Consider the following 26542-nt stretch of genomic DNA (forward strand, 5'->3'; position numbering starts at 1 on the left):
TAGCTTTGCTAATGCATTAAAATTCAATTTATATAATTTTTTATGAACACAGAGACTGTATAACTAAAAGTTATATAAATAACTCATTCAGGCACTGTTACTCTTATTGCTTAAACATTTTTCTAAAAAGAATCTTTATAAGCATAACTTGAACATAATACATAAAAATCATGTAACTAAATAATAATCACAATTAGGCAAGATTTGGGCATCTTTAGAATGACTATTATTTAAAACACAATTTAAAGGAAATAATCCTAAAATTATGAAGTTAACCTTAATACAGCTTTTAAAAAATCAAGACAATAGGTCATTTCTTATTGGGCCAATTTCATTTTCATGTCATTTGCATGTAGAAATATTAAAGGATGAGAGACTTGAGTGCAGCTAAGAGTGATGGGACTGCAGGTGATTTAGCTATTTCTTTTAAGATTACTTATTTTGCTTGTACTTATTTTGCTTGTACTTTTTAACATATTTTTGACTGGAGATGTAGTTTCGGCAAAAATCCCCGTCAATAATGTATTAATACATCATGAGAAAAATAAAATGTAATAACCTGGGTAGTGTAACAATGGTAACAAAAACAATGGTTTCTCTGACAGAGGTCTTCAAGAACCCCCCAAAATCACTGATTATTCTGGTCCCCCTGTGCCTTAAGTCTGGTATGATGCCAATAACAAGAATAGCTTGCAATATGTGAGCACATACTTTGTCCCATGTATAATATTCTGCATGTCTAGCTCCATGAAGAAACTGAAACTTAGAAAGTTTAAACGACTTGTCAAGCAAACATGAGCAACACTTGGAATTAACACCTAATTTCAATTCTAAACTCAGGCTCTTTACATGAAGTATATCACCATGCCGTAACTACTCAACAAGTTGGTGCTAATTACTATCAAATCTTCCTGTTACGCTACTGCTCCTGTCTTTTGCAGTCACAAAAGTTACTGAAGTTTTAACAGCTTTGACTCTTCTTTGGGACTCTTCTGTTGGGTATCTATCCAACAGAAACGAAAACATATACATACACAAAGAATCTGTACCCAAAGGTTCATAACAGCATTATTCACAATGGTCAAATACTAAAAACAATTAAATGTCCATCACCTGACTAATGGTAAACAAATCCATACAATGGAATACTATAAAGGAACTAAATAATAAAATAAGTAAAACAGAATAGAATTAAATTAAAATGAAATGAAATGAAATGAAACTAAGTACTGATATCTGCTACGACATGGATGAACCTCAAAAACACTATGCTAAGTGAAAGAAGCCAGACACAAAAGACCACGTATTGTATGATTTCATTTATATGAAATGTCCAGAAAAAGCGAGTCTATACAGACAGCAACAGATTAGAGGCTGTATGCGGAAGTGAGGGCAGGACAGGGATTAACTATAAACAAACAGGGATCCAGGATTTTTGGGGATTAATGTAAATGTTCTGAAACTGTACTGCAGTAATGGCTGCACAGCTCTGAATTTACTAAAAATCACTGAATTGTAAACTTAAAATGGATGAATTTTATGGTAGGTAAATTATACCTCAATGAAGCTGTTAAAAAAAAAAAACAAAAAAAAACACCTGTAAAACATTCCCTGCAAGATACAAAACTAGGGGGCTTCCCTGGTGGCACAGTGGTTGAGAATCCGCCTGCCAATGCAGAGGACACGGGTTCAATCCCTGGTCCGGGAAGATCCCACATGCCGTGGAGCAACTAAGCCCGTGCGCCACAACTACTGAGCCTGTGCTGTAGAGCCCATGAGCCACAACTACTGAGCCCACGTGCCACAACTACAGAAGCCTGTGCGCCTAGAGCCCATGATCCACAAGAGAAGCCACTGCAATGAGAAGCCCACACACTGCAACGAAGAGTGGCCCCCGTTCGCTGCAACTAGAGAAAGCCCGTGCACAGCAATGAAGACCCAACACAGCCAAAAATAAATAAATAAATAAATAAAATTTATTTTAAAAAAAAAGATACAAAACTAGATTTCAGTAAATGAAAAGACATTCCATATGCTGGAAGAGGAATACCCAAAATCCCAAAGATGTCAGATCACCCTAATTTAGCCTACAAATACAATCCCAATAAAAATATCATCATGTGTCTCCCCACTACCACCATCCTCAGATAAAAAGTTGATTATAAGTTCACTTGGAAGAATAAACAGGCAAGAATAACCAGGAAAACATGAAAGAGTCTATAATTAAAACAGTGTGCTTCTAGTGCGTGGACAGGCAGACCAACTAATGGAACAGTATGAAAGCTCCATAAATAGATCCAAATACTTATGGAAATTTAACATATGACAAGGGTGGCAACTCAAGTCAATAGGAAAATTTTTAATGATTTGTTTGGGATAACTGGATAGCCACATGAGACAAAAAGGATCCATTCTTCACACTGTACATGAGGACAAACATCAAATAGATCTGTGCTTTATACGTTTAAAAAAAAAAGGTAAACAATACAAGGGCTAGCGGGGAAATGGGTTAGTTTCCTTTTAAACTTGGAGTGGGAAAAACTTTCCTAATTATGATTCAAAAACCCAGAAAGAGTAAAGGTCAATAAATGTGACTAATTCAAAAAAATTTTGGCAAGGTAAAGAAGTATTGCAGAGTCAAAACACTAATGACCAATTTGAGGAAAATGTGTTATATAGGATGTATACCTCTAATATATAAAAAAAACTTCTAAAAATGAATGCAAGAATGAAGACCAACATTCTGACAGAAAAACAGGCAAATGAAATGAATAGATTGATCACAAGAAATGCAAATGACCTTTAAATACATGAAAAGACACACAAACATTAGTCATAAAAAATACAAATTAAAAATGTACTGACATACTATTTCTTGCCTCTCAGATGGGCCAAAAATTAAAATCTGACAACTAATTCTGCTGGAAAGGCTTTGGGAAAATAGGCACTTTCACACACTGCTGATGGACCCAAAATGGTTACGATCCTCTCAGAGAAATCTGGCCATATTTTTAAAATAACATACTCTTTTACCTTTGACTCAACAATTCCCTCCTAGAATTCTATCCCAAAGACACAATGGCAAAAACTATTAAATGACATATACAAAAAGCTATTCACTGCAATGCTATTCATAATAGTAAAAGTCTGCAAACTGTTCATCGATAGGGACTAGTTGAACAAATTAGGGTATAACTATACAATGGAGTACTGTGGACCTGTGGAAAAAATAAAAGAGGAGTGAAAAAGAATGAATAGAGGGATGAAAGCCTATATATCCTTTATATCTCATCATATATAAACTTTTATTCCTCTATTATATCTCTATACTCTAACGACTGTATACATCGTTAAGTGAAAGAAAGAGATATATTTTGAGTAAGATAAGGGGAGGATGTATGTATGTGCGTGCGTATGTATATATATATATATATATACATACACACACAAATATTTGATAATTTTTTTAAATAAATATATTTTATTTATTTTACTTTTGTCTGTGTTGGGTCTTTGTTGCTACGCGCGGGCTTTCTCTAGTTGCGGCGAGCGGGCGCTACTCTTCGTTATGGTGCATGTGCTTCTCATTGCAGTGGCTTCACTTGTTGCGGAGCTCGGCTCTCAGTGCGCGGGCTTCAGTAGTTGTGGCACACAGGCTCAGTAGTTGTGGCACACAGGCTCAGTAGTTGTGGCACGCAGGGTCAGTGGTTGTGGCGCACGGGCTAAGTTGCTCCGCAGCATGTGGGATCTTCCCAGACCAGGGCTTGAACCCATGTCCCCTGCACTGGCAGGCGGATTCTTAACCACTGTGCCACCAGGGAAGCCCTAATATTTTTGAGGAGAAAAAAAATGGAACAACAAACTAAAACAGAAACTAGTGAAAAATGATTATCTATTAGGGAGAAAAAGATAGGAAGAGAGGGCAGAGGTAGAAAACTAGACCTCAATGAATATATCTTGTTTAAAAGTTTTGACTTTGGAACCAGGTAAATATTTCACATAATTAAAAAGCAAAACTAAACAATTTTTACAAATCTCTTAAAAAACAAAACAAAATCCTTTGCAACAACCACACAGAAAACCAGCCAAGGGCAAAAAAGGAACCACACAGAAAAATCTTTTATTATATTCAATAGAATTACTGTTAATAATAATTGTAGAGATTTTCATTTACATTCCTTTATGAGTGTTCACTTATGTCTACGTATTTATAGTTTGTATAGAATAAAAAAGTGATTAATAGTGTTAAGAATCCAGATTTTCAATGTGATAGTAAAGAGATCCAAAAATAAAACACAAGCTTACATAAAAACCCTAATCTTAAATTTTCAATGGAAATAGTCATATGAATTAATGATTTATCTTTCTAAAATCTTTACATTCCGAACTCTGTCCATTAAGAAAGACAAAAAGCAATGATAACCCAGTAGAACAATGAGCACTTTCGTTCCCAGTGGATAGCTTCTAACTATCACTTCTCAATAAAAGGAAATCAGGAGTGCTTGGAATGACTGGTTCCAGGTTTGGAACAGGAAAGGTAAAGGATGAATCTGGACTATCTTGTTACATCAGAGAGTAAGGAAGTTATCAAAGACTACTGGAGTGGCATCAAAAGGACACAAACCAGGGACTTCCCTTGTGACTCAGTGGTTAAGAACCCGCCTGCCAATGCAGGGGACACGGGTTCGAGCCCTGTTCTGGGAAGATCCCACATGCTGTGAAGCAACTGAGCCCGTGTGCCACAACTACTGAGCCTGCGTTCTAGAGCCTGCGAGCCACAGCTACTGAGCCCACGTGCTGCAACTACTGAAGCCCGCGCACCTAGAGTCCATGCTCCGTAACAAGAGAAGCCACCACAATGAGAAGTCCACGCACAGCAACGAAGAGTAGCCCCCGCTCGCCGCAACTAGAGAAAGCCCGCATGCAGCAACGAAGACCCAACACAGCCAAAAATAAATAAACTTTTAAAAAAACAAACAAACAAAAAGGACACAAACCAACTTGAAGATGCTCCCACTGGCCAAAGATGAAAGTATCTGAACATCAAAAAGAATAAAAAGACTGCAACACATCAACTATGCTAAAATTCATGAGTTCAAAATGATAATTGAAAATGAAAAACCTCTCTGAATATTGCTAAAGTTTATTCTGAAAAGTGGTAAATGAAGGTAAAGACTCAAGCATTCATCTTACATTTACTGTATCACCTTCATTTCAGAGTAAACAATTAGCTGATGCAGGGAGAATTCTTCCTTATGAAATAACCTCCGTTAATAAATGTAACAGAATGATAGAAAGACAGCATTTTGCAACCCCTAATGAAATAATGGATCTAGGCAAGATCATCAAAGCTGCTGAAAGTATTACATGAAATGTTGATGGGGAACTTTATACTGGAAGGATCAGGATGACACCATCTGAAACCTCTTATCAATTTTAACATGCGATGCAACAGAAAGTACACAGCACCACCAAGGAAGAGTTGCTAAATCTAAGCAAGCTTTTAGATCCACCAGTTTGCAGGAAATATGTAGTATATAAAACAAGTTAAATGGTATGATGTCAGAAATTGTTCTGAATTCTCCACTAAAAAAAAAAGTGAGAGATGGGCTTCCCTGGTGGCACAGCGGTTGAGGGTCCGCCTGACGATGCAGGGGACACGGGTTCGTGCCCCGCTCCGGGAAGATCCCACATGCCGCGGAGCGGCTGGGCCCGTAAGCCATGGCCGCTGAGCCTGCGCGTCCGGAGCCTGTGCTCCGCAACAGGAGAGGCCACAGCAGTGAAAGGCCCGCGTACGGCAAAAACGAAACAAAACAAAACAAAACAAAAACTGTCTAATGACTTAAAAAGTGGTTCTAGCAATTACCAAGTCACCAAAGTCTAAGGTGCCTGTGTGAATAAAACTGTTATCAGAAAATCTGGGTACCAATAAGCAATATTTCTAAATTGACATTTATTCAACATTTTATATATGCAAATAAATTAGTAACTTACTTTTAAGACATCTGACTTTTATTTTTGTGTGTGTGGTTTTTTAAAATATTTTTAAAATGTTTTATTATTAAAAACTAGTTTATAGGGAGGGTGGGAGGGAGACGCAAGAGGGAGGATATATGGGGATATATGTATATGTATAGCTGATTCACTTTGTTATAAAGCAGAAACTAACACACCCTTGTAAAGCAACTATACTCCAATAATGATGTTTAAAAAAAAAAAACTAGTTTAAAACACTGATCTAGGAACCAGAAAACATCAGGAGTACTTGGCTTCAACTTTTGGATTTGTGTTTCAGAGACAAACATGGATAATGTCTGAAAATAATGTAATTCTTCCAAGAGAGACAGTTAAAAAACCCACCTGCTACAATTAGTACTAAACAAGATTTTAAAATGAATTACAGAGTTCGCATTTATCTTGACTACTTGAGGATATATGAACTCCTTTCTTCCTAGATAAAAACAAAGATTCTGGCCTACATTTACTCTATTCTCATGCTTCCTACAAATACCAGGTCCTTAGAACTTCTGCTTTACATCACCAACCATCCTGCCTCATTAATTTCAAGCAGAAATTGGACTCTGCTGCTCCTACTCCCAAAACTAGAGTCTTCACATTCTAATTACCTGAGAAAAATGTGAAATGTGACATTAAGCAAGACAATGCCTATTCTCACCTCCCTCTTTCTCAAGAAACCTCAGGGAATGGTTGCTGTAACCGCCTTTCAGCTGCAGGTGATCTCAATTAACTCTTTTTAAAACAAATACTTGGGTAGGTTATAAAAAATGAACTGACCATAGCTAAGACTAAAATTAAGAACAAAGTTGCTGATTTCAGGGTTCTGGCAAGAATAGAAAAATAAACGTGGAAGAGGAAAGGGTGCCTTGGAAAAGGAAGGGACCCATATAGAAGGAGAGAAGAGGGAGAAATGGCATATCTGCACAGGAGACTAGTAAGTAGGCTTTGTCCTCAACAGGCAGGACATCAGGCAAAGACTAGGAAAGCGCTGTGTCAGTAATTGGAAACCATTATCTTAGCCGTTTAAAAAGCTCTCCCAACCCCACTTTCCTTACACTTTCACAAGAAATTAATCTTTTACCTCAGTTCAGACTTCACTTAATGCTCACTTCATCAAATTACCTTAAATTACAACAAACTGTAAAAATGGTTTATATGGAACATACACTTCAGAGACTGTACATGAACTTATTCTAGTTAAATATAACATTTATACACTTCAGAGACTGTACATGAACTTATTCTAGTTAAATATAACATTTACTGTGGTGAGGGGCGCACTCAAGCTAGTCATCTATCGATTCATTTTTAACTGATTAATCATAGGCTCTACTGAGCACCGTCAGGACTAAAAGTTTGTGTTCCAGTATTAAAATAAAAGCTACCTCTCAAATGCTTGAAATTATTTTTCCGTTATAAAGAACATGACAAAGGAAGAGTAAACAGTAAGAATAGAGTACTTAAAGGAAAAATAAGCGTCTTTTTTTAGTGACTAGAATTGTTCTTACTGTAGTTGAATGTGAAAGAAATCTATCACATAGCTATCTGAAAAGGCACTCATAAAAGCTAAACGTAATAAGGAAGCACTATGGGAAAAAAAAAACTGTACCATAAATCAACAACTCACAAAATATAATCTGATTATGTATAAAATAAAAACTTTTTCCAAAAAAACCCCCAATAAAACCTCTTGCTTTATTTTTGCCAGAAAAATAGAAAATTTTTAAATTTTCTATTTAAAATTTTAGAAATTTTTAAAATTTGTATCTTAGAATTGGGGTCATGGTTTAATACTACAGTTGGTAATTTATCTATATGGCTTAAAAATTAAAGTTAATAGAGCCTCATATTCCTTCTAAATACAATGAAATCACTAAAATGTAGAAGAAAATAAGCACAAACACAATGCAATGGCTTCCATGCTATTCTGAAACTTAAGAAACAAAATTTTTACCTGAGGGAACAGTTGGATTGTTTTGGTGGTTTTCACTGGTAGAAACAAACAAATCTTCTCCTTCAGTTGATGAGCTGGAAGAGGATTCACTGCTGAGGTCATTCTCACTAGAACTACTAGAACTGGGGAGCAATGCATATTTTCTTCGGGCTAACACTTCTCGTTTTTTCCTCTGCATTAATATCCTCTCTTTTTGTTTCTGTGTCCTCTGGGAGGAATTATTTTTCACGAATCTCTTTCTGCATGGAAGTCTCCTTAATGAACTGCTATGAAAACAGGGTCTTTTCATTAACAATCCTGAAACAGATTCTGTCTCAGTCCGAGGCCACTTATGGGACCGTGCACTATGAGTTCTACTTTTAGCACTCAAAATTGCCTGGGAATGTCTTACAGAGACTTCTTTATCCTCATCTGAAGTCACAGTATCAGAGTCTCCAAAATGTAGACTAGATGAAGGAGAAGAAAGACAATCACTAAAAGAGGAATCGTTATCTTCATCACTTGGTGTTTCTAGGTGTTGTCTCAATCCTAATATTCCCTGGTTCTCTTTAGCACAATTTTGCATGTATGAAGGGCCAGCCTGCTGGCTTTTGCGTTTTTTCCTCACAACAACACTTTTTTCTTGCTCTTGTTGGTTACCATTCATGTCCTTCTCTTGTTTTTGAGAATCATCACACAAATGTGAGAATTCATTCCCCACTTTACTATTAATCATCTCAACTCCTGCAGGAAAACTTCTGGCTGCCCCAATGGGCTCTGGATGCAAGAGGATCCCTTTCAGACTCTCCTGTGTCTTTGGTGCATCAGAAGGAATCTCACTCTTCATATCCACTTTTAAGGTATAGAGCTTGTTATATTCAGGAGTCCATTGAGACATGGGAAACTTTAAGGAAGGCCTAGAAGACACAATAAGATATTAAAAAGATGGTTAATGTGTTTTATTATACTGTTTAAACAGTTCTCAGATTCCACTGAAAATATCCCTGTAATAGGGCAGAATTGCCTTTTCCTCATCAGAATATAAAATGGCTGTAACGAGTCAATTTTCTCTGATACCTCTTACCCCTAAACCCAATTTTTAGAAATAAAGATTACAGAACATAAGCCTACTTCAAAACTTCTATTAACCAAAAAACTGATCTTACTGTGTATCTTCCTAACTTCAGCAGCATAACATATCTGGTCAAAATCAAACAATTTCTCTAAAACCTATTATAGTAAAAATAGATAAAAGGATTAGAATTCAAAAGGCTTTGATTAATCAACACTGGTTTTCTCCTGGTATCACATTTTAAAGTGATAATTACATCAAATACTTTCTGTACATCTATATGGTTACTATGTTAGATATATTACTATAAACAACGAACTAATATAAATATAGCTTCTCTTTCATGGTTCTTTCCTTCATAGCACTCTAGTCTCTAACGAGAACCTGAACTCACCAATAGACAGTAGGCACAACTACTGCATTTCATAAAGTTTTAGATACATACCGAATGACCAGAGCCAAAACTGAACTGCTGAAGATCATTCAGTTAAAGCAACACAGCAGAGCATAAAATCAAACTTTCTACAGCTAATCTAAGAATCTAAATCATTAAATCTCTGAAATTATGAGCAGCTGAACAAGGGGACTTGAAATTATAGCATCTACATCAACTCAATGTACATATAAGAATGGTGATAATTTAAGGTAGTAAATATAATGACTCAAAATGGAATATACTTATTTAAAAGGTAGTTAATATGACAAATGAAAACCTTTACTAGTGCTAAAAATGATTTAAACAATGTTAACAATTTAAACTTAAGTTTTTATTGAAGTGTATAACAAAGACACATGTACTCTAAGTCTATAGCTCGGTGAATTCTCACACATCTATGTAACTAGCTCCAAGATCAAGAAACATAAGATAACCAGCACTCCAGAAATCCCCTTCCAGTCACTCCACCCACCAAGAGTTGTAACCATTAACTTAACTTCTAACACCATAGTTTTGTACTTAACGTGCACTTTGTAAACCACTTCCGAAAAAGAGAGGAAAAAAAGATAGATATTTAGTAGCAAGTTTTTTCTTCTCCACAAATGACAGTTACAGGAATAAACAACTTCACAGGTATATATTTTAGTATATAACTATTATCAAATAGATGAACAGATGACAGTAATTAAAAAATGAAACAACCTATTTCTATACGAAGCTATCAAAACCTCTATCTTCTTCAAGGGCAGGTGGTGGTGTATCCAAGATCAGTCATCAAGCCCTGTCTGGATCCACAGTAAAGGAGGAACAAAAAGATGGGTGAACACGTGGGTAGAGGAATGAGAAACTGTAAGAGGTGGCCAGTCACACAAGGATCACCATAATTAAATGCAAGAAAAAACAGGCCACAACGATAAGGCACAGGTATATGTGATTCAAGATTTAAGCTGGTCCCACTAGGATAGCTTTAATAAAAAATACAGATAACAGCAAGTGCTGGCAAGGAAGTAAAGAAAATGGAACCCTCATACATTGCTGGTGGGAATGTAAAATGGTGTATACACTTTGGGAAAGTAGTTTGGCAGTTCCTCAAAAGATTAAACACAGAGTTATCATATGATCCAGCACTCCACTCCAAGGTATACACCCAAGAGAAATAAAAACATACATCCATGCAAAAATTTATACACAAATATTCATAACACCATTAGAGCCACTAGTAAGAGCCAAAAAGTGTAAACAACATAAATGTCCATCAACTGATGAAAAAATAAATCCACAAAATGGATTAATACTCAGTAATCAAAAGAAATGAAGTACTGATTCATGTTACAACATGAAACGAACCTCAAAAACACTATGCTAAGTTAAAAAAAGGTCAAAAAACCCACATATTTTAAGATTCCTTTGATGGTTGTTCAACTCAGTGAATATTACGAAAACCACTGAGTTCAGTACACTTAAAGAGAGACTTGTATGGTATGTGAATTATATCTCGATAAAGCTGTTGCCAAAAAGTCAAGACGTAAAGTATCATAATTATCTGGGCATCAGATAATTATGAACCCCTCTTTTGATTCACATCAAAAATATCATGTCATTTGAAAAAATCTGGGGTTCTCCTAGAAGTCATGTCTCCCAGGAGCTGTGCTGAGTTGGATCTCTGAGGAAACAGTCTTCATATGCTGAAGAAAAAAAGTGTCTTAGACTCCTCATCCTTAATTACTAAGTCACCCTCTGGGCCTTGGTAATGGAGATCCTGAGAGGCAATAAAAACTTGCCAAAAGAACAGATAAATTATGAGACCAGGAATATATAAGTGAATTTACAAAGAAGTGATTCATAGCATAATTTACTAAACTCAATTTCTTTTCCATCAGTTTATGCCCCAAAGCCAAAATAATGAACTCTTTATGGTTAACTCTGCTCTGGTTTTTGGTAAATTCTGTCTGCCCCATTCAAGGCAGGGAGGGAAAAAGGGAGAATGGTGGTGTATAATGTGGTGTGTGGTATGTGCATTGTATACCAGTAACTGTTCTCTGCATTGTCATGCAGTCCTTAGATGCAATATTAACATCCCTTATAACCTGAGATGTTCCCACCAAGGGAGTACAAATGTATGCTCTATCTTGAACTAAGAAAAAGAAGAGAAGCAAGGTCATGTAAAGAAATAAATACCAATACTATATTTTTTTAACTAAAAAAGCAACAAGATTAACACAAAGGATCAATAAAGAATGTTCTGAACTATTTGCTATTTGATAAAATCATGATGTAGTCTTTTCTTTCTTTTTTTTTTTTTATTTTATTTATTTACTTTTTTTTTTTTTTTTGCGGTACGCGGGCTTCTCACTGCCGTGGCCTCTCCCGTTGCGGAGCACAGGCTCCGGACGCGCAGGCCCAGCGGCCATGGCTCACGGGCCCAAGCCACTCTGCTGCATGTGGGATCCTCCCGGACCCGGGCACGAACCCACGTCCCCTGCATCGGCAGGCAGACTCAACCACTGCGCCACCAGGGAAGCCTTAGTCTTTTATTTCTGTAAAAATTACTGGCTGACCTAATTGACAAAGGAGGCAAGTTTGCACTAGATATAGCTATCTCCTTGGCCACATTATGAATGGTTTGATATTATACAGTGTTTCAATACTGAAAACCATAACACTAGTCCCTCTTCGTACTGGTTTGATCCAATCATTTTATTGCTATAACAGCAGCATACCATTTACTCCTGACAGACAACAGTTTAGGATACACAACTAGTAAATCTTGCATGAAAAAAAGCACAACAGCGGGCTTCGCTGGTGGCGCAGTGGTTGAGAGTCCGCCTGCCGATGCAGGGGACACGGGTTCGTGCCCCGCTCCGGGAAGATCCCATATGCCGCGGAGCGGCTGGGCCCGTGAGCCATGGCCGCTGAGCCTGCGCGTCCGGAGCCTGTGCTCCGCAATGGGAGAGGCCACAGCAGTGAGTGGCCCGCACACCGCAAAAAAAAAAAAAAAAAAAGCACGACAGCTAAAAAGGCTAACTTTCAGAACTAAAAATTAGGGTTAGGATTTGGCAATTTACATTATAAATTAAGCTTATATGAGGGTATAAGCTTAATAAGGGCGGTAAAAACCCATTAAGATTACCAATACAACTTTCAGGAACTGTACTTCTAAACTGTAATACAGTTTAGAAACAGTCACTATTATTAGTATGAACCTTCACTACCAAAGGTAAATATACTTTTTTATGATTTACACAATAGTTTAAATTTTGAATTTTTTAAATAATTAATTTTACAGAACTCTAAAGGAACAAGATTTTAAAAGAAATGTATAAGATAATTTTGAGTCTTCTACAAAAGTTTTAGAGGTTTTCAGAAAATGAACTAGAAATATGTTTGCTGTTTATCTTCTTTCATATAATTACATGGAAAAAATTAATACTTGTGCCACAGGCATGTTTTAAACCTTTTCTCTTTCACTGATATTTATTTTACTTTGTGCCAGTTTAAGAATATTAAATCAATTGCCTGACAGAATACTTTCCTATTATATATTTATATTTATACTTTATAAAAACCACTACTTATAGCTAGATAATATAGACAGTATACTTTACATATTCCGAATAATGAAAATTCCATTAGTAAGAAAGAACAGTACCAACAGAGTGAAAAGGCAATCTACAGAATAGGAGAAAATGTTTGTAAATCATACATCAGATAAGGGATTGGTATGAAGAATATATAAAGAACTCCTGGAACTCAACAACAACAAAAAACAAATGACCCAATTAAAAATTAACTAAGGACTTGAATAGTAATTTTTCCAAAGAAGATATACAATAAGCACGTGAAATAAGCACATGTGCCGATAAGCACATGAAAATATGCTCAATGATTTCACTAACCATTACGGAAGTGTAAGTCAAAAATATGAGACACACTTCACCCATTAGGAAGGCTATCATCAAAAAAACCCAAAATAGCAAGTGTCAGTAAGGATGCACAAAAACTGGAGCCCTTACAATGGTGGGAACATAAAATGGTGCAGTAGCTCTGGAAAAGGGTATGGCAATTCCTAAAACAATTAACACAGAATTAGTGTAGGATCTAGCAATTCCATTTCTGGTATATACCTAAAAGAAAGCAGGGACTTGAACAGATATTTCCGCACACACGTTCATAGCAGCATTATTCACAACAGCCAAAAGGTGGAAGCATCCTACGTGTCCAATGACAGATGAATGGATAAACAAAACGTGGTACACATACAACGGAATATTCAGCTTTAGAAATTTAGGAAGGAATCCACAGAAAAACCTGCACACATATGTTTACAGCAGCTTTATTCATAATTGGCAAAACTTGGAACCAAGATGTCCTTCAGGAGGTTAATGGATAAACTGTGGTTTATCCAGACAACTGAATATTATTCAGTGCTAAAAAGAAAGAAGTTATCAAGTGATGAAAAGACATGGAAGTACCTTAAATGCATTATTATTAAGTGAAAGAAGCCAACCTGAAAAGGCTACATTGTGTATGATTTCAACTATTTAACATTCTGGAAAAGGTAAAACTATGGAGAAAATCAGTGGTTGCAGATCAGTGGTTGCAGGGCAGGGGCTGGGGGAGGGGGAACAATGAATAGGTAGACCACAGAGGATTTTTCAGGCAGTGAAAATACTCCGATATTATGATGATGACTATATGCCATTATACATTTGTCTAAACCCACAGAAGGTACAACACCAAGAGTGAACCCTAAGGTAAACCATGAACCTTTGAGTGATTACGATGGGTCAATTTAGGTTCATCCTTGGTTAAAAAAAAGAAAAGTATCTTTTGATGACATATTGATAATGGGGAAGGCTATGCATACGTGGGGGCAGAAAGTATAAGAGGAATCTCTAAACCTTCCTTTCAATTTTGTTGTAAACCTAAAACTGCTCTAAAAACAAAAAGTTTAAAAAAAAAGGAAATTCTGACACATGCTACAACATGAACGGAACTTGAGGACATTAAGTGAAATAAGCCAGTCACAAAAGGTCAAATAGTATGAGTCCACTTATATAAGGTACATAGAGTAGTCAAATTCATAAAGACAGAAAGTAGAACGGTGGTTGCCAGGGACTAGGGGGAGGGGGAAGGGGAGTTAGTGTTACATGGGTACAGAGTTTCGGTTGGAGAGTACAAAAAAGTTCTGGACATGGTGATGATGGTTGTACAGCAATGTGAATGTATTTAATGCCAAACCATATACTTAAAAATGGTTAAAATAGTAAATTTTATATTATGTGTAATTTACCACCACACACACACACAAAAATCCCTACACATTTAATCCTGTTGTGGTATCTGTTTCTCAAAGGACCTGGACTAACACACACTTCATTTAAAGAACCAATCTCGGGCTTCCCTGGTGGCGCAGTGGTTGAGAGTCCGCCTGCCGATGCAGGGGACACAGGTTCGTGCCCCGGTCCGGGAGGATCCCACATGCCGCGGAGCGGCTGGGCCCGTGAGCCATGGCCGCTGGGCCTGTGCGTCCGGAGCCTGTGCTCCGCAACGGGAGAGGCCACAGCAGTGAGAGGCCCGTGTACCGGAAAAAAAAAAAAAAAAAAATCCAAAAGAACCAATCTCTTTTCCCCACCACTCTATATCACATCCTGATTTCTGTAAAGTAATTGACTTGCCAATTAAATGAAATTATATCATTATTTACTGTACATTGTACAAGTTCCCTGACTAGAATGGAAGTTCAAAGAAAGCAGAAACCTTGTCTGTCCTATTCACTGCCTGACTTGTACTAATTAAAACAGGTGACTGGGAAGCAGCTGCATAACACAGGGAGATCACCTCAGTGCTTTGTGACCACCTAGAGGGGTGGGATAGGGAGGGTGGGAGGGAGACGCAAGAGGGAAGAGATATGGGAACATATGTATACGTACAGCTGATTCACTTTGTTATATAGCAGAAACTAACACAACATTGTAAAGCAATTATACTCCAATAAAGATGTTAAAAAAAACCAAACAGGTGACTGGCACATAGTAGGCACTCAGTGAATATTTTTAAATTGGATTAATCAGTAAAAGAATGCATGGATAAAAGTAAAAAATGACCGCTGTATTTTTTGCTTGGGTAACTAAGAATATGATGATACCAATCACTTAGATAGGAAAGAGGAGAATATGAAGAATGAGAATAATAGTAGTAACAAAATTATGTAGTAATTATGTCTAAGACTTCTTGAACATTTACCATGGCCCAATTTTCAGTTACAGAAGCTCTAGAACGACAGAAGACATTTATCTTATATTTGGGAGTCCAATAAGCCCTTAAAGTAGAGAAACTGATCTCAAAAGGGAACAGTAGGGAAATAAGAGATTTTTCTTCTCTATAAAATTGGCAAACCTGATCTACATTGCTGCTTCTCAATGTATAGTAAGTATTAAATAGTGTTAAACAGTATTAAATACTGGTTGCATCTTCCAGAAAGTCTGCAGAGACCACTTTTAATGTCTCTGAGGGCATCAAGGTCCAAGGTTAAAAAATAAATCTTCAGGGACTTCCCTGGCAGTCCAGTGGTTAAGACCCTGCACTCCCAACGCAGGGGGCCCAGGTTCAATCCCTGGTGAGGGAACTAGATCCCGCATGCTGCAACTAAAAGATCTCACATGCTGCAACTAAAGACCCTGCATGCTGCAACTAAGGAGCCCACATGCTGCAACTAAGGCCCAGCACAGCCAAATAAATAAATAAATAATAAATTTTTAATAAATAAATAAATCTTCAAACCAGAGAATTGGCTGGATTCAGTCATACACATGTTTTATTTGCCCTGCACAACTCAGGGGGAAAAAAAAGAAAAAAGAAAAACAACTGATAGTTAATGGTGAAACACTATAGGAATTCTCACTAAAATCAAGAAGAAAAAATGGTTTTCATCATTATATAACACTGTTCTGGAAAGACTAGTCAAGTCATTCAAACAAGAGAATGGACATAAATTTTAAAAAGGAAGTGATTTTTTTATCATTATTTGCAAATGACATTAACAGATGAGAACAGGAAAACCACTGGAAACAGTAAGACAGGACAGGTACATGTATGTTTACCAAAATAATACTCCAAAATCAATGACTTTCCTTTAAATAAACAGTAGCTAGTTAGAAAATATTACAGAATAACAAAAATATACCACTCACTATAGAGGTGAAAAGATTTGATACCTAGTATCAAATTTAACAAGAGACACACAGGACCTATAAGAAACAACTACTATCATGTCAATTATGCAAAAATTAATGGGAAATTTTCTTCAACTATAAAACAAGGGAAACTAGCATTCCAATTCTCTTCACCTTCAAAAATTCTGTTATCTATAGTCCTCTAGCATACTGTAGTTCATAGTTTTATGTTAAGCAGCTCAGAATTTCTCCTTACTTTTCCAAGTAAAATCTTGAAACCCTCTGAGCAGAGAAAGGGAAGGACAGGGAGTCTCACTGGAGGGCTCCGTGTTGATATAAAAGGGAGTATCCTATTATTTGCTAGAGTCACAGGTCAGTCTTAAGGTTGCATTTCAAAGTAAGTGAACTAAGAAGGATTCATATGGAGAGTGAAAGGATTGAGACCTAAATCCAGAGATGTTTACTCTACTCCTTAACCTAAACAGATATCCATAGAGACAATGACTTGAGAGGAAGTGGACATGGGATATCCAGCCTCCATTCCATGTTGCTCTGGACATTATTACTCATGGTATTAAAAGGAATGAAGGTACAGTACAATGGAGTTTAGAACTATCAGACTCTTGAAGTTGCCTTATGAGAGGTCTGCCCAGGATCACTATCTCCCCTGAAAGGGTAAAAAGGAACAAAGAAGCACAGAAAGCACCCAGTTTACATTTAGAGTTCCCATGGGTTGATTATTTCATCGAAGGCTTACTCTGTGAATGTAGAATTTTTGTGCCCCACCATCCCAGTACAAACTTGACCTCAAATGACTTAGAGTAGAGAACTAGCTGATTAACCAAACCACCAAGAGGAAGACTTCAAAAAAAGAAATCTTCTATCTCCAAAATATTCTAGGAAGCTAGAAAATAAAGACAGTACAATAATAATCAAAAAAGCTATAGTGAATCTAAGGACTTTGGGAAAATATTACGGAAAAAAAAACACTCAAAGGATACCGAGTGAAAGGGAAGGTGATTATCCACATTTAAGTGGGATCACTGACAAAAAGGAGTAAATAGTCAAGCAAAGGTAAGTGTTATTCATTTGTGTACTAAAAAAATCTGGGTTCAAGTCTCTACCCCTGACTATCTGTGTAACCTAGGGCATATTACTTAAACTAACACTGTTTCCCCTCTATAAAATTGGGACAATAACAGTATCTACCTCGTAAAAGTGCTTTAACAGTTAAATGAGAGTACCTATCAGAGTGCCTGGCACAATGGCTGTTACTAATTCCTTTTCTACAGTTACACATATAAGGCATACAATGTTTAAGGCCTTCCCTTATACCTAGAAATAAATGAAGTCCTCAGAGTCAAAGAAGGGCATAAACTCGACTGTTCCTGCAGAACCTTAAAGTACAGAAATAAAGGCCTAAGATTCTTTCGCACAAAACGTATGAAAGCAAATAATTCTAGACTCTCCTTTACTATGGAGGATTAGTTTGGGGAGCTGGATGTTTCAGCTGCCCCATTTCTAATACTAGACATTATACTTTTGGAAAAAGAGAAATTAAATATCTGTCTAATAATAGGTTTCTATTACTCAATGAACTTAATGATTTTCTTGTTCGTCTTGTTTAAAGTACTCTAAAATCCCTAAGTATTAGTCATCAAAGAAAAACACAGCTGGCATCTATTTAGGTCTCCTATGAGTACAAACTGGGTGGAGTTCAATATATTATAGAGAGTCTACTGCTCTAGTCATGATTGTGTTATTATCATGGCCAGTAGCAAAATGAAGGGTGTATCTATCCTGGCAAGCCTGAAGAGTATCTGGCAGTCAGTTTCAACTAGTTAGTAAGGCAGTATTACAAATTATAGGGTACAATGCACAAATAGCTAACATTTCTGGCCTGGACTTTGGAATTTATATTACAACATGAAATATAAAGATATTGCTAATTATTATATAAAATATATTCTATCATGAAAATATGAAAGAATCAACCAAAAAAGGCTTATATCCGAAAAACTACAAAACTGTACAACACAATCCTCGTAAGTGGAGAGACACTTCATTTCTGAATGAGCAAACACTCCAAATTGGCTCTGTTACAAATTAGAATATACAAATTTTTAAAATATAAAACATAAATACCATCACCATAGACATCTTGGGCCTTTAAAAGCATCATATATTTTTTAATAGTCTAAAGACATATATGTAAAGATTAATTCAAATTCATACTGTTTACATTCAGTTTCTCATCATTTTGTTCACTGAAAATTTCAAATAATTTTGAAACATTTCAACATTTAATTAAAAATAACAACTATACAGTTATATGTATAACTGAGGAGGGTAGAAGTGAAAGGGAAAATTTGAATTCAAACTTTTTTTTTCCTTTTTTAAAATCAAGCATTAATTTTTATAACAAAGATAAAATTAGGTACATCTTGTTATCACTTATATGTGGAATCTAAAAAATAAAACAAATGAATGAATATAATAAAACAGAAATAGACTCACAGATATAGAGAACAAACTACTGGTTACCAGTGGGGAGAATGAAGGAAGGGGGGCAAGATAGGAGTAGGGGATTAAGAGGCACAAACTACTACATATAAAATAAACAAGCTACAAGGATATATTGTACAACACAGGGAAATATAGCCATTATTTTATAATAACTTTAACTGCAGTATAACCTATAAAAATATTGAACCACTATGAAACCAATACACCTGAAACCAATAAAATATGGTAAATAAACTATACTTCAATTAAAAATTCAGGGTATATGCATAAAATAAGCTGCTATGCAGCCTTTAAAAATGAGGTAGGCGGGCTTCCCTGGTGGCGCAGTGGTTGATGCAGGGGACATGGCTTCGTGCCCCGGTCCAGGAAGATCCCACATGCCGCGGAACAGCTAGGCCCGTGAGCCATGGCTGCTGAGCCTGCGCGTCCGGAGCCTGTGCTCCGCAACGGGAGAGGCCACAACAGTGAGAGGCCCGCGTACCGCAAAAAAAAAAAAAAAAAAATGAGGTAGGCTCTGTACAAACTGATAATTTTTTTAAAGCAGGTTGCAAATAAGTGTTATAATGCATGGGGAAAATACAGAAAAATATATACTTAGTTTGGGACTGAAACTGTAAGGTGGAGACTTAGAGCACTGGGTTAGGAGCATTTATCTTTAGTGTTACAAATTTCTGCATGGTTTGAATTTTTTATAAAATGATCATTTGCCACTTCTGAAATCAAAGTACAAGAAGTTGTTAAAGGAGTAAAAAAAAAATAACTGAATATATTTTATTTTTCCTCTGGACTAGGACACAACTTTGTTAGTAGCAGATTACTATATAAATCAAATATATGATAGTATGATTTTTATGAGAACCTTGGCTAAGCATAAAATTCCTCCTTAGTGACGAGAAATGACCACCAGTCCTGGACAGCTTAATGAGAGAATAGGGCAGAAACTGATAGCATCTAATTGTTAGCAAATCTGAATGAAGTTGTCAAATTTGAGAGCTGATTATGCTTTTTAGTTACTGATACTAGTCTACCTAGGCACGTTGTTTCTGAACTTAACTGTATGAAGAAATTTTCATGCTTAGAAAGTAATAATCTATCATCAAATAATCTTTACCAATGAAAGTACAATAATTATTATAGTTAAGTGAAAAGTGCCCATAAAAACTCAAAAAAATGTTCAAGGAAAACAAACCTCCACAATCTTTTGTTCTTGATAGTTTTTCAAATGATCAATCTGCCAACTTTCAAAAAGCTTCAAATTCACAAATTTGAAGTGAATTGAGAGTTCTTTCTTTTTTAAAGTGATAGAGGCCAACATAAAGACAATATTTTTATTTTATATGTGGAAAGATATCTGCTTTAACTTGCCTAATTTCTTATCAAAATTTAATAATCTGCAAGAGCTAAATGTAGAATTAAACCATACTGCTAAATAAGATCTGACATCTTTACCAGAGTACATTTAACATTATGAACTAATTTTTGTTAATAATTTTAAGTGATTTGGTCTTTTACTTACGAATAAACAGTCACATATGTTGAATGATGCTAAAGTAGTAAGGAGAAATCAAATCAAAAATACAAAAATAAAAATCGTGGCTTATGCAAGACTCTTTGAAGTCACAAAGAGTCACAACCTCAACGAAGCAGTGAGCACATCCTTGTGAGAAGCAGGAAAGACTATTTGAAATAGGTAGGGTGGAACCAAATGATGGTGGGCTGAAAAAGTCAAGATGAAAATTTCTGACTGATACAGTATATGCCTAGTTATTCAATTAGTTCTGGAATAACTACAAGCCTATGTCAAAGGCAAATGCAATAACCAACTTAAACTGGACACACAAGAATCACTACCTATGAGGGCTTTGTGGATCTGTGGGCAGAGATATAAATAAGATATAGGGTCTTATCTTTCAAGAAGTTCATAATTTAGTACGACAAAAAGAACATAAAAGACCCAAAATACAGAATGCTATGAATAATGATATAAATAAAAGCACTCTCTATAGAACACAAAGGAGAAAGCATGTGGTGTCTCTGGTAAAGGATTCATATAGAAGGTGACATCTAAGTCAAACCATGAAGTATGCAGAAGGTGATGGCAGGCAGAGAAAATCCTTCATTTCAAACAATGCTGAGACATGGCAAAGAATGACAGTATCAAAGTACTCTGATGTTTGGGGTGTGGGGGTTTTTTTGGTTTTGTTTTTTAGTGGGAGAGACTAAGCTAGAGTCAAATCATCAAAAAGTGAGGGATAATGTTTCTACTTAACACAGTTTAGATTGAAGGTGGCGCTAACAGCAAGAGGCTGGAGAGAAAGCAGAGAGACCAGGGAGAAGGCTTTGCAGCAGTGGGGGCAAAAGGTGGTTTTAGGGTTGGAGGGTGGTGTGAAGGAAGGAGAACTTGTTTACCAAATCAAGGGCTGCATCCCCAGAATCGACCAAACTTGAGCCAAAACACCAAAATATGACCCTGAAGCTGTCTACATTTTTTCAGAGCACTGCTCAACAAGTGAGCTAGAACCACAAACTGCAGAACACTACAGAATTATGCCATTTTGGAATGAATGCTGTTTCTTCCTGGTACCACACTTGGCCTTAAACTTTATACCCCCTAAATGAAAAAAACAAGAAACAAAAAAAAACCTTTGTACTCCCACCCAAAAACATACTCATGTTAAAATATGGTATCTTTCATAATTAAGTAACTTATAATTCCCTTGCATAAAATACTCTTCAGGTTTTATCATGTTGTTGAAATAACTCCCCTTTTCTCTTTCTGTAAGGCAGTAATAAATACTCCATTTATCTGGAAGTCAGATTTCCAACAACTTCAACTCTTGGGAACAGAGCCTAAAGGAAAATGATTCTACGAAGGTTCAAAATAATTGTCAGAAAGGCCACATGCAATTCAATACTCAGAGACTATTATTTTATATTTAATAGTAATAAGCTTAGTTGTCTGATTACAGGTATAACAGATGGAATACTGGTGGCAGCACCTAATAATTAAAAGATAGAAGAACTAAGCCACTTGTCCCAATGACTAAAAAGTCAGCAGTTTGCCTAGATTAAATAACATTATTTATGTAAACAGATTCTGAGGGCAACACTGTAATAAGCAAAGAATAAAAGCTGATGTTCAGAATCATGATTCTGAGCCATCCAGGGGACAGACTGTTCTCAGTAAAATAAACAAGCATACAGCATGTTTTAGACATATTTATAATAATATGGTTAAAAATTTTTAGTTGCTTACCATGGGTTAACATGGTAACACATCAATTGTGACTAACAATATTATCTCAATTTTTATTGAAAATGTACAAATAAGATGACAATGTCGATGGTACAAAAAAACGCATATAAATTCACAAAAATGGTAAAAGAATAAAATATACAAAATACCTGCAAAATATGAAACTATATTCCTAATATGCAAAGTTTATTCAAACTGACAAGAAGGAAAACATATGTGAATTCTACCTATAATGTTTTACTTACTTTTATTTTTTTTTTTTTGAGAAATTTATAAAGTGAAATAACCAAATAGGAAAAAAAAAAAAAGGAGAGAGATTCAGATTTGTTATTTAAAAACTCTGGTCCCTAGCGGGTGTCAGATCTAAATTGCTAAATATAAGTAGGAGGACAAAGGCTGAACTATAGAATTTTTAAAAAATTAGAAATTAAGTTCAGAAAACCTTGTGAATATCACTGGCTCTTTCTTCGACTGTTATGACAAAGATGAACTCTGCTATTCTTTGACTAAAACCTTTTCTTAGAGCTACAGTTGCTATTTCAAATCAGGTTTTCCAAGAGAATTCAACAACAAACTCTTTCCTTGATCCAGATCCATTCATTTTCTAAAATACTTAGTAAAGTTTCAAGGCAGTAATAGATTAAAAGCTCCAATTTCCATTACTTGCAACCAAACTCCAGCAAAAGCAATTGGAAAGAGGCTCCAACATCCCTAATCTTTTACCTGCCCTGACAGTCTACAAATCATTTGTAAATGACTTGTATGTTTAAAAACAAAAAATTTCAGCATTATGGAAAAGAAAGGTAAGGCTGGAATAACAGCAGTTATGGCAAAATAATATTATTGATGATGACAGCAATAATGATGATGATAATAATGGAGAGGAACAGGCTCAAGGAAGCCTGAAATTCCTGTTAGCAGAAGTTCTCAAACACACTTCTTTGTCCATGGAAGGTTTCCTGATGACACCCTTCCTTTCTGCATCCAAAGAGAGTTCATCTTTTCTGAAATTCAGAATAAAACAGAAGAACCTAATGACTCTTCCCCATTTGCCTGCCCTAAAACAAGCATACATTCCTTAAAGCTTTGACTTTAACTTTTCTTTTTTTAAACACTTAGAAGTACTTTTAAAAATCTGCTTTTATGACTCCACAGCAGAAGACAAAGTCAACAAACACAGATACTATCAAGTACTATGATACAAATGTGTGATGCTATAACCACTCTACCATTCATCCAAATATTCAGACTTTCCACACTGTGCACAGGAATTGAGTCAAGAAAAGGGAACTAGGACCCAGCACCCAGATCCTGATTTTTAATATCATTCTTCAACAAAAGGAATCAGGGCTCCTTGGAGGAATGGCTGATACTAGAACTGTGGCAAGAAAAACAGATGAGCCTGGAGCATCTTATAGTACCAAAAAGTAAAGGACACAAAACACAAAAGAACAGGGGCATGTCAAAGGGACACTGGAGCCAACCTGCAAGAGCTCCTAATAGCCAAAGCTAGAACAGTTGTGGCAACAAAATAAATAACAGTACTGAATTCAAACTCAAAGTATGAAATAAATACCCATTTAGTCCACACTGATATAAACAAATGATTAAATAAATAAGTGGGAGTGAAAAGACAGAAGAATTCCAATTGGTTATTGTAGATACATCCCTTCCAGAAGGTGGAACTTTGAACAATTTGTCCCCCTTTAATGACTTGCTTCCAAAAAAAAAAAAAGACTAACAGGAAAGGACAGGAACTTTACTGTGGCGAAAGCTGGCAAACCCTACCTTGACCAGGTGATCAAGGATTAATATCATCAATCATAAGTCATGATGCTAACAAGGGCACTTCACCTCTGTGGTATTCTTCCCGGAATCCACAACCCGAGTGAAACCAATGAGAAAAATATTAGACAAACCCAAACTGAGGGACATTCTACAAAACACCTGATAAGCACTCCTCAAAACTGTTAAAGTCATGACAAACAAGGAAAGAAAAACTGTGAGAGCACAGGAGACTACAATCAAGTAATGTACTAATGTTGGTTTCTTAGTTGTGATAGATGTACAATAGCTAAGATGTTAACAATAGGAGAAACGGTGACAGATTTATGGGAATTCTGTGTACTACCTTTGCAACTTTTCTGTAAATGAAAAACTGTAAAATAAAAACTTTTTTTTAAGGGGAAGGGGGGCACTAGGGTATTATTTGCAAATTTCCCCCATTCCTAGGAAAGGGAGGAGACAAATGAGAGACAATGGAGCTTACCCTGCTCTCCAATCTCACCATTACCTCACTACTGCCAACAATATCCCCCAAAATCTTACACTGAACTACTAAGGGAGGAGGGAGTGGGACTCTAAGGCTGGAACTACCAAGGGAAAAGAAAGGACCTAATACTATCTGGTAGCTCCACTGGGATAGCAAGGCATGTATCTGTATACACTGGGAAATTATGTATAATTCATGGAATTTCTACAGAGAAATTATTGAATGATGTCACCTTTCCAAACTACCACTGGGAATTTGGCAAATAAAAATGTATTTCTTGGGCTCAACATCACTAATTATTGCAGAAATGCAAATCAAAATTACAGTGAGGTACCACCTCACACTGGCTATCATTAAAAAGTCTACAACTAACAAATGCTGGGGCTTCCCTGGTGGCGCAGTGGTTAAGAATCCGCCTGCCAATTCAGGGAACACGGGTTCAATCCCTGGTCTGGGAAGATCCCACATGCCGCGAAGCAACTAAGCCCATGTGCCACAACTACTGAGCCTGCGCTCTAGAGCCCGTGAGCCACAACTACTGAAGCCCACCTGCCACAACTACTGAAGCCTGCCCACAAATATATGGACAAAACTATAATTCAAAAGATATATGTACCCCTATGTTCATAGAAGCACTATTCACAATTGCCAAGGCATGGAAACAACCTAAATATCCATCGATAGATGAATGGATAAAGAAGATGTGGTACATATATGCAATGGAATACCACTCAGTCATTAAAAAAATGAAATCATGCCATTTGCAGCAACATGGATAGAACTAGAGATTATCATACTAAGTGAAGTAAGTCAGAAAGAGAAAGATAAACACCATATGATATCACTTATATGTGGAATCTAAAATATGAAACAAATGAACGTATCTACGAAACAGAAACAGATTCACAGGCATAGAGAACTGACTTGTGGTAGCCAAGGGGTGGGGGTGGGGTCGGGATGCAGTGGGAGTTTGGGGTTAGCAGATGTAAGCTATTATATATAGAATGGATAAACGACAAGGTCCTACTGTATAGCATAGGGAATTATATTCAATATCCTGTGACAAACCATAATGGAAAAGAATTAAAAAAAGAATGTATATATATGTACAACTGAATCACTTCACCATACAGCAGAAATTAACACAGCATTGTAAATGAACTGTACTTCAATTTAAAAAATTTATTTCTTGGGTTAAAATGTTCAGCAAAGATGCATTAACAGCCAATATGTACACAAAGCATTCATGTGCCCGAATGCATGTGTGAGTGTGTTTTATCACTTTTTTGTGATATAAACAGTGAAGGAAAGAAAACTTAGTAGTAGTAGTACTTCCAAGCACTAAAGGCTACAGCGTCTTAATCATTAAATATGTACGACAACTACATTAAGACAAAACACTAGAATTAAGCCATTTGTTCTTATACAAACTAGGAAATCTTTGGTCCCAACCTTGACAACCTTGGTTTGGTGTTGGACCATAACAAATCCCCTTCAGCTGGAATGTATGCCAAATCAAAAAATTCATGTGCTATGGAGTGAATTGTGTCCCCTCAAAATTCATATGTTGAAACCTTAGCCCCCAGTACCTCAGAATGTGACTATATATAGGGCCTTCAAAGCAATAATTAAGGTTAAATGAGGTCATATGAGTGGGCCCTAATCCAATCTGACTGGTGTCCTTTATAAAAAGAGGAAATCTGGACACTCAGAGAGACACAGAGAAAAGACCATGTGAGTATACAACAGGAAGGCGGCCATCTGCAAACCAAGGAGAGAGGCCTCAGGAGAAACCAAACCTGCCCACAACTTGTTCTTGGACTCTTGTCTCCAGAACTGTGATGAAATAGATTT

General features: G+C 36.3%; 1 protein-coding gene across 11 annotated transcripts in view; it reads right to left on the reverse strand.

Moving 5' to 3' along the window:
* Positions 1 to 26542, reverse strand: part of RNF111 (ring finger protein 111) — a 111643-nt gene that overhangs the window by 38312 nt on the left and 46789 nt on the right. For all 11 annotated transcript variants that reach the window (XM_033437018.2, XM_049705975.1, XM_049705973.1 and 8 more), the window contains one exon: positions 7973 to 8868. In XM_033437018.2, coding sequence (XP_033292909.1) covers positions 7973 to 8868 — 896 coding nt within the window. The remainder of the gene's footprint in view (positions 1 to 7972; positions 8869 to 26542) is intronic.

The sequence above is a fragment of the Orcinus orca genome, chromosome 2 (genome assembly GCF_937001465.1).
Source record: "Orcinus orca chromosome 2, mOrcOrc1.1, whole genome shotgun sequence".
NCBI lineage: Eukaryota > Metazoa > Chordata > Mammalia > Artiodactyla > Delphinidae > Orcinus > Orcinus orca.